The following is a 10268-nucleotide window of genomic DNA, read 5'->3' on the forward strand; positions in this document are numbered from 1 at the left end:
AATTCCTTGAACTTCCCCATAGAGTTCCAGGAGTTAAAGTTGTAGCGGCTCAGGAGCGCCTGCTGGTTAGCCGCTCTAAGTTGCAGCCCTCCGGCTGAATAAACTTTACGGCCAAACAAATCGAGGCGCTTAGCCTCCTTCGATTTGGGCGCTGCGGCCTGTTGACCATGGCGCTCCCTTGCATTCACTGATGCCACCACCAGTGAACACGGCTGGGGGTGGGTATACAAGTACTCGTAGTCTTTGGAGGGGACAAAGTACTTTCTTTCCACCCCTCTCGCTGTGGGTGGGATAGAGGCAGGAGTTTGCCATATCGTATTTGCATTCGCCTGGATCGTGCGGATCAGGGGTAACGCCACTCTCGATGGGGCATCCGCCGCGAGGATATTTACGATGGGGTCCTGCACCTCCACTATCTCCTCCGCCTGCAGGTCCATATTACGGGCCACCCTACGTAGGAGGTCCTGGTGAGCCCGCAGATCTATTGGGGGTGGACCTGTGCACGATGTGCCCGCCACTGCCTCATCCGGAGAGGAAGAGGAAGATGCCTCCGGTGGTAAAGGATCCAAGGGAGGGTCCTGGTCTCCCTGCTCCTGGGCCGGAGCATCACCTGCGCTTGGGTCCAGGACGTCAGGTGGTGCGGACACGGAAGCCTCCGTGCCCCCTGGCGGAGGCCGAGAGATGGTGGACTCCGGGGCCCTTCTAACGGAGTGGCCCGAGCGAGAGGTCGAAGTTATTGGAGCCCCTTGCGCCTGATGGTACGCCCACGGGGTCCAGAACGACCAGTGAGATGGGCCATGAGCAGGGTCCTCTGCTACCTCCTGCCAATGGCCTATGTCCTGCTCCTCGGCTTGCCCCTGAGGGGGGTATGCCGATCTCGATAAGTCCTCAGAGGAGCGAGACACCGATCTCGATGGCCATGGCGGTGCCGAGTGCGCCGAGACGAATCCCGCGGGATGCGGTGCCGCACGGTGCCGGTCCGGAGATGTTCTATCTCCACGCGGTGCCGGCGATCGGTGCCGGGATCGCGATCGGTGCCGATGACCTCGCCGGTGCCGGGAGTCGGATCTGGACCTCGACGATGACCTGGAGTAGGCCCGGTGCCGGGAGCGGCCTCTCGACGTCGAGCATCGATCGTAGCGGTGCCAAGAACTACGTCTCGATGTTGATCGGTGCCGACGATCATAACGGTGCCGAGACGTAGAGCGGTGCCGCGACGAAGATCTTGGCCGCGAGTACGACCGGTGCCGAGGTGATATCCGGCACCGGGACTGCGAGCGGCGTGGGGACCTGCTTCGGGACCTGGACCGGTGCCGTGGTTCCAGCCCCTGCGATGGAGGGCGCATCAAGGCAGGTTTCCCCCTAGACTGGACTGGACGAGTCAACGGTGCCGGCGGTGCCGGTGGTTGGGGCGGTGCCGGCTCCGTGAGAGCGATCAAGTCTCTCACCGTCGTGAAGGTCTCTGGGGTCGACGGGAGGCACTGTATCACCGCCGGTCTAGGTGGAGACCCTGTCTGCACCGGACTCAACGGCCTCGGAGCCGGAGTCGACGGTGCTGGAGGCACCTGTTTCCGGTGCTCCACAGGCGGACGCGGCTCTACCCCCGGCACTGGGGGAGCCGGCGTCTTCGGCACGGAGGTCCCCGTCTTATGGGCTTTTTTATGTCCCGGGGATAATGAACGGCGCCGAGGCACTTGCTGTGCTTGCGGTGCCGACGAGGTCCGGTGCCGTGGAGGCTTGTCCGACGCCACTCGCGTGGTCGGAATAGTCGGTGCCGCCGGGGCACTGCGCACCGAGGTGCCAGGTGCCGGGGCCTGACGCGCTGATGGAGCGTCCGGGCTAAGTGCCGCCTCCATAAGGAGTTGCCGGAGCCGAAAGTCCCGCTCCTTCTTGGTCCTTGGTCTGAAGGCCTTACAGATCTTGCACTTATCTGTTTGATGGGACTCTCCCAGGCACTTCAGACACGAGTCGTGCGGGTCGCTCGTTGGCATAGGCTTAGCGCAGGAGGCGCACTGCTTGAAGCCGGGAGCCTTGGGCATGAGCCCGGCCACGTGGCCGGGGGAAAAAGGGGGAGACAACCCCCTTAATCCCCTTGAACTATATAACAACTAGTAACAAGTGAAAAAACCAACTATTTAACTATAAACAACTAGAACTATAACTATAACTGTGAATGACTAAATAAGCTAGGGAGAGTGGAGAACAGCTATGCCGCGCTCCACAGTTCCAACGACCGTCAGGGGCGGTAAGAAGGAACTGAGGGGGCGCCGGGTCGGCTGGGGTATATATTCAGCGCCATGAAGGCGCCACTCTAGGGGGCTCCACAGCCGACCCGCCGGTGTTGCTAGGGTAGAAAATTCTCCGACGATCGTGCACGCGGCGCGCGCACACCTAATGGAATGGATATGAGCAAGCACTCGAAGAAGAAAGACAGGATTTCACCGGGATACTGAAGTCTGTCACTTAGTTTATGAGTTAAAATGAAGTAAAGTGGGACTTTAAGGAAAAATTTTCTGCTTTCAGACTCCTTTTGTGAACAAATGGCAGGTTTGTTGTCTTGCACACATGTGAAGTGGTACCTGTACATTGGAGGAAGCTAGTTATTAAGCATAGCTCCCTCATGGAGCACCTTGGGTCCTCAAGAGCAATAGAGTCTCCTTGTTCCTCCCTCATCAGTGACCCTATGGTCTTAGGCCAGTGAGCCCTGGATTCTTTGTGCTCTTCCCTCCAGGAGTGATTGAGAGGCTGTCTCTCCTACAGCTGCTAGGAGCTGACCCCATGCAGCCAACTCCTTTTTTTCCTCTCAAACACTTTGCCTGTCTGGATTTAATGCACAAGTCTGCGTGGTCCCAACCATATACAAGCCATCCTGGGCCAGCAGTTGGTTGTCCTAATATGTCAGTCAGGCTCCATGCCCAGTAACTCCCCCTCTCCCTTGCTGGCCAAGCCCCCACAGGCTGTCCATGTATTGGGCACCCAGTTTAGACAGATCTTTGAGGTTCTGTGAGAGTCCTTCTTTCTGGAACCTCCCCATAGGTTCCCTGCTCCATGTCATGCCGTTCTCATGATCAGGCCATCACTTCCTTCAAGATGAGGTCAGGTCTTACCCTAGCACATGGTGGAAATTCTATTTCATTGCTAGGGGACTGATTCAAAGCTCACTGAAGTCAATGGAAAGATTACCATTGAGCTAGGTGGACTTTGGATCAGGCCCTGTGAGACTGCTGGAAGGAAATAAGGGCTTCACAATTCTCTGAGAGAAAACAGTGTTCAACACTGCTTATTACCTAGTAGGAGATGGTGATTTATCTTTCTTTGACTATCATTCCAAGGGATCTAGACATGCCTTCACTAATCACTTTGGTATACAGATGATCAAATAAAGAGATTGGGGAGGGGAGTAGAGTTTTGATAAGGGTTTTTTGTCCTGAAACTGCAATGTACAGAGGTTTTTTGCATTTCAATACTGTGGCTGTCAGGTAGGCTAAGAAAGTGTTCTTCTCCACTGCCATAAAGTCAACCAAGTATAGATCAGGGATACCGTTCCGAGTAGTGGACAGCTTAATGAATCTGCTTTGTCTCTGTTTGGAACCAGAACATAGTGTAATCTTTCTCACTAGGAAGACTTTTCCATCTATTTAATTAAGATCACTTTGATCTGGATGATTCTGGCTATGGTAACATGAGAACCCAGAAGACTGGACAAGCATGCCATCATCTCAAAGCTGAGTGCCACCTGATCTTGCCAGCTGAGATTCTGGAAGCACAAGGCTCTGCCTTGTGAGAGGGACCTTTGTTACTCACAAATAGTGAAAACTGGACTGATGAGGGACTGTTTGGAGTCCATTTTTTATGAAGATTACGAATACCTCCTTTTGGGGAAAAAAAACGTACTAGACTCTCTCAACTGAGTTGTTAGCCTTTTGCTCAGGAAGCCATCACTGGACAATAGCAATCTTGCCAATTATGGCTCAGTCTCAAAACTTCTTTTCTTGAAGAGAGTGATTGGGAAAGTTGCAGCAAGATGCCTCTGGGATCCTTGTGCTCCTTTTCAGTCTATTTTCCAGCAGGGATGTTGTGATTGCGTTAGTTTTCTTGGCCAGTGACTTTGGCCAAAGGCTGCATCTCCATGTGAATTCTTTTAGCTATTTCAGCAGTTTTTGATATCCTTGCCCAAGAGTAATTGTAGACCTAATATGAGGCTGGAGAGAGGTGCTTTTGGTGGCTCTGTTCTTCCTGTCTAAAAAGGGGAAGGATGGTCCAGTGATTAGAGGTAATTAGCATGCTCTGCCACCTACTTCACTGCAACACTGTAACATCTTGACCCAATGTGATCTGATTCATTTCCCTGCTCTTACCAAGACTGGGATCTTAGTTGGTTGTGGGACAGACATGCGAAACTCAGGACTGATGGATACCATCCTGTGCATCTTAGTGCACGAAAGGTGGTACCCAACTAGATTGGATATAGGCTGCAGGGTGGGAATAATACCTTTTAAAAGGATGCCTTCAAGCATTTGTTTTATAAGCTGTTAAAATGGTGTTTTCTATTTGTAGTAATGAGTTAGAAGCATGAAAGTAAACCGATTACTTCCAGAGTGATTCTGACCTTATCCATCAGGCAGGCATTGATTTTCCTCGTAATTCTAATGGAGCTGAAAATAGCATGATTTTTTCTTTTAAAAGGTGGAGCCACTGTCACAAACACTCTGCAGAGTAATTACTAAATATCATGTGGTTTGTGATACTCTTAGAAGATTGAAAATAATGATGGTTTCTCTGTTTCATTATTTTTAATCAGGTAAAGGTTGGTCCTACCACCCTCTGTTTCTTGTGGGGCAGCTCGGTTTTGCAATGGGGTATCTTTTCCCCTTCTAAAGCATAAGCAAAAAGATGAATGCAGTGTAGTTGTAGCTGTGTCAGTCCCAGGATATTAGAGAGACAAGGTGGGGGAGGCAGTATTTTATACTGGACCAACATCTGTTGGTGAGAGAGCTTGTCAAATGCTTGTCTCTCTCACCAACAGAAGTTGGTCCAATAAGCAAAAAGATAGCAGGGAAGAGATGAACTGGGTTTGTTATTTAACTTAAGCTCCCTCTGCTGGCTGACTGCCTCTACAGCAACAGAACATAATTGTAACCAATTAGACCAGGGGCCTTCAGACCTAGGGGAGAGTTCAGCTACTGGTTAGAGCTAGATCTAGGGTGGGCACGGTCCAGGAAACAAGCCGAGGGTCAGTACAGGAGGGACAGAAGCCAAATGCTAGAGCCTGAGGGTAAACCAGAATTTGTAAGCGAGAGGCAGAGCCAAGGACTAGTACCAGAGAGACCGAAGCCGAATCCAGAACCAGAGGGTCAATCAGAGCAGTAAGCCAGAGACAGAGCCTGGGATTGAAGCCAGAGGGGAGCAGGGGCTGGAACAAGGGCAAGCACAGCTGCAGACATGGTGCACATTGAGCAGGCTTATAAGTAGGGTTGCTAAACCAGCAGCCAGTCGGGGATGTGGCCACTCTGTCAATTCCAAGGCAGTACAATAGGCTCACTGGTTGCCTAGCAGTGAAGTTAGTCAGGGAGCAGGCCACTCACTATCTGACCTAGCTGATCTGGTCTGTGACAGTAGTTGTAGGATGGTACATCAATAGCAGATATTTGAAGTAAACTCATTCTCAAAGAGTGGCAAATTTTAACAAACACACAGATATTTATAATCCATACAGTATTCTCCACCAGATTTTCTGAGGTCAAATTTTAGGCTGTTTTAGCACACTTGTGTCCTTTTTAGCAGTTTACTCATAGTCATTTATCAGCTTATAATGCAGTGACTTCTTTGGTTGGATACCAGCATCATTGAGGTCATCACCACAGCCCTGGCAGTGGTCTGAGTTAGGTACCAGAAGAGTCTTTTATCAAGGGATGGAAGAGACACAAATATCTAGAGACTGATTCTCTTCTTACATTAGCATACATCAAGGATATCTTCAGTGATAGCCTTGGAGCGACACTTGTGTCAAAGCAGCAGGATATTTCAGGAATGGGGATGAGGTTTAAAAATAAAATATTTGGAATCTAGACAATTTTCCACATATATTTAAGGTGAGATTTTTTTAAAGGAGCCTAAAGAAGTTGAGTGCGTAACATCCTTAGTTCCTTTCAAAATCTCAACCTTAGACAAACTCTGAAGCATCTCAAAGTTCCACAAAACCCATTGAATCACATAGGCAAATAAATACAAGTTTCATTTCTTCTATAGATTTATAGAGTCCTGGATTGTGAATTGCAAGGGGCCATGACTGCTGCTTCTGCCACCAGGCTCACAGGCTGCTAGACTTGGTGGTTTTTTAAAATTTCTTAAATCTACAATTTTAGAATGAGTGTCCTGCATTCTCGTGTTTTTCTGGCAGTGATCCATCCTTGAGGAAGACACACCCTTCTTTGTATTTTCACAAAAATATCTTAGTGGCAAAACTGTAAAAGGACAGCATCAGGGCATATTTGGCCCAAAATGTAGATCTTGTTTAAAACAAAACAACAAACAAGCGAACAAAACCCTCCCACCTTTTACAACGCCTAAAATTCCTAAGATCTACAAGATCAGACATACCACCACGTGGTGGTAGGGTCAGTCTGTCGTGTACAAATGGATAGTTCCCCAGACATAGTTGTGTTGAGGGAAATTAAAAAAGAAAACAAGCAGCATAAATTGTGCAATGTATATTGGATTTCCAGATTCTTTTTATGAATTGTAATAACCCGAGTGGCTATTAGTAAGATAGGTAAGCTAATGTGTTTGTTCACAATAGAAGATTTTTAACCATATCATGTCATGTTAAAAAAACAAACAGCCCTATGCAAAGTAAATTCAGCATCGCTACTCACTAATTGTATTTCTTTTCCCACATCCCATATTTAATCACTGATTTTGTTTCTCCATTCTTTTCTTGTCCTTTTAATTTTTCTAGGAGAAAAAGATGTGATCATTTTAGGAGATTTTAACCAAGCCCCAGACAGCAGTGACCTCGATCTTTTGAGAAAAGAAAAGTTCCATCACCTAGTCCCTGCAAATACATTTACAAACATCAGCACAAAGAATCCTCAGGGATCTAAGTCACTGGATAACATCTGGATCAGTCGAAGCTTGAAAAAGATCTTCACAGGTAAAATGTCTCTACCAGCGGAAACAATGTTTGAAATCACCTTCTTTATATGACCCCTTCTAGACTGGCATATTGACTCACCCATGGATAGTGTTACCTCAGCAGCAGCCCCATTGATGTCAGTTGGAGTGAGATTCCTCATGTGCATAAGTGTTTGCAGAATTGGGCCCTAGGTCTTATGTGAATTAAGCTTCTTTCCTCTGGCCCCTTTCCATACTAATCTTTGTCTCTGCAATTGTTCTTCATGCAGGTCACTGGGCTGTTGTGAGAGAAGGCCTTACAAATATATGGATCCCTGATAACTGGTCCTGGGGAGGAGTGGCTTCAGAACACTGCCCTGTATTAGCTGAATTTTATATGGAAAAGGACTGGAACAGAAAAGAGGTGACCCGAAATGGAAACGGGGTGACTGTGGAACGCAGTGACTCAAACATTAAACACGAACGATGATGAACTAGGGCATGGCAGGGCCCAGTCAGAAGATCCCATTGCTTGAGGCTCAACTGTGAAGCAGAACTGCCTCCCCTCCCGCCCCCCATTTAGAAAGCATCAGCCTCTGCTTCTGATGACGTCTCTCCCCTACCCCCTACCCCCAACCCTCCCGGTGTCCCTCGGGGGTGTTTTAGGGTATCTCACTGCAGAAGAGCGATTTGTAACTTTTTATGGACGCAATGGACGCTTTCACGCCTGGAGACTTGGAGGAGAATCATACAGAAAATAAAATGCACTTTTACTACGGCACATTATCTCTGTTAAAACCCAGCAGAACAGGGCTTTTGTTGTTGTTGACGTTTTTAATTGATTCCTTGTAAAGTGAAGCAATAATGGAGACCATAAAAAGAGAAAAGAGACACACCTTGGAAACTGTCAGTGATTTGTTTAACCCTTGCAAAAACTGCCATGACGTAACATTTCTTTCCGACCAATACATGATCTGAACTGAGGATTGTATAGGGCTAGTTTGAGTCCTTCGATCTCGGAGAGGCAAACCTATTCCCCAGTTCTCCCCTTGCTCTCGAAGGTGGAGAGTAATTTACTTCATCCTTTTTCAGAATCCAGCTTACTCCCCCCGTGCACCCAGCCAGCTACTCAAGCTGGCAGTGAGTGGGCGGAGCCAAAGTTGCTGCTCCTCTCTGCCTCCTTGCTCACAGGGTGAAATATTGGCGGAGCAGCCCCTGCTTCCCACCCTGCAGATGGAGCTGTAATCTGAGTAACCCTGGTGTGGCTGAGCAGAGAATTTGCGGTGGTCTTGGAGACAATCCAGCCCATGATATTTATCCATGAGTTAGCATTTTTAACAAACAGCTGTCTCCACAGTGCAGTGGTGCATGTCAGTGGGGTGTGAATGCTAATGCTAACCAACATCATCAACCAGGACTAAATTAACGTGCACAAGAGAACTTTTAGTGCACACCAGCAGGGTCTACACAGGCCATTAGTATGTGACACTTTGGTGCACATTGGAATTCACATCCCACTGATATGCACTACCACATCAGGTAGGCAAGCCCCAACTTTTCCTTTCCTGAAAACAGAGGGAATACAGTCCTAGAGTCATGAAGTTTAAGGCCAGAAGAGACCACAAGCTCATCTTATCTGACCTCCTGTATATCACAGGCCACTAATACCACTCAGAACCCACACACTAAACCCAACAACTGAAATTAGACCAAAGTATTACAGCCCACTGGAGACTGGACTGTTATGGGCCACACAGGCAGAGAACAGGAGGGACTGAGGTGCACCAATGCCAAAGGCCACCACTGTCTTAGGATTGTCCAGATATATCTCATTTAATCATTTCCCTTTCTTGAACATGGTGTGAAGTGTGGGGCAGTGCTGGAGGAAGTTTGTTTCCCTTGTCTGTCCTGTGGCGAGAGGACTTCAGTCAACAGGCTGTCAATCCAGTGGCTGGAGCCAAGCACTACATTTGCACAGATGCACAATTCTCAAAGTAATTATTGAAAAGCAAGAGACATAAAGCCAACCAGGATATGAAAGAGCAAATCAGCATTTACCGAAGGAATGTGTTGAGTTTGAAAGGAGCCATAGCCCTGCCAAATGGCCTGCTAAGGTGCACTCTGTTCTAGGCTCTAACAGATGATCCAGCACATTTTCACGATTCATGACAAGAAAAGGTTTATAACCTTGTGATATGGAGAAAAAATAAATCACAGCTTTCTATCTGAGTGGGTTATTATAAGTGAGTGTTTAAAAGCAAAATACATTAATCTCCCCACACCACTTTCATTGTACTGGCTTTTGCAAATAATGTCTGAACACTTAGTTAGTAGTAAAGTGATATCACTCGCACATACACATTGTTATTTTGCAGAAACAATTATTTTGAACAGATTTTCTTAAATAAAAAAAAAGGAAACTGGAATAAAATAAACCTCTTCGGACCTGATTCTGAATGCACACCACTCTAAAGCCTGGGTTAACTCCACTGAAGACCGTGAGAGGTATGTCAGGGTAAGTGAAGTCAGAACCAAGCTCTTTGTCTAAAGAGAATTTGCAACAGGCTGGCCAGGTTCTGAGAAGAAATTTTGTTGTTCACTCTCCCTTTCCAGTTTTAGCTAATGGGTACAGCTCAAACACACCCAATTCAATTACACTGTTGGTTTAAGGTTGGAGAGAAAATAAACCCTACTCAGAAAAATGAACTTTGAATAGCAAATAGAAGATTACTTCATGAAGTATTCTTAATGTTTGTTACAGACTCTTCTATTAGCTTTCAAGTTAAGGGGGAAATGTATTGTTAAACATGAAACATACTGTAGTGTAACCCTTTCCTAAATGTTTCACAAAGCAAAAGATTTAATACATAGTTTGCAGTTATATCGCACCTTCCGTTCATAGACACCCCGGTTCTGAAAACCCTGTGCACATGCTAAACTGTCAGCACAAGGGTAATCCAATTGACTTCTTAAATCCATGCATGAATGTTTGCAGGATTGGGGCCATAGATCTCAGAGGATTTTACAAAGATCTGTCCTTTGATTCACATTTTCACACATACAGAGAAACTGAGGCACAGTGACTTGCCCAAAGTCACAAAGTGAGTGACCAGCAGAGTTTGGAATAGCATCCAAGAGGTTTGCTAATGCCTAGT

General features: G+C 47.3%; 1 protein-coding gene across 2 annotated transcripts in view; it reads left to right on the top strand.

Moving 5' to 3' along the window:
* The window catches only part of EEPD1 (endonuclease/exonuclease/phosphatase family domain containing 1), a 95229-nt gene extending 87221 nt beyond the window's left edge, over positions 1-8008 (top strand). For both annotated transcript variants that reach the window (XM_005287361.5, XM_042860350.2), the window contains 2 exons: positions 6959-7153; positions 7404-8008. In XM_005287361.5, the coding sequence (XP_005287418.1) occupies positions 6959-7153; positions 7404-7603 (395 nt within the window). In that variant the 3' untranslated portion in view covers positions 7604-8008. The remainder of the gene's footprint in view (positions 1-6958; positions 7154-7403) is intronic.
* Positions 8009-10268: the final 2260 nt, after the last annotated feature.

Source organism: Chrysemys picta, chromosome 2, assembly GCF_011386835.1.
Source record: "Chrysemys picta bellii isolate R12L10 chromosome 2, ASM1138683v2, whole genome shotgun sequence".
Taxonomy (NCBI): Eukaryota; Metazoa; Chordata; order Testudines; family Emydidae; genus Chrysemys; species Chrysemys picta.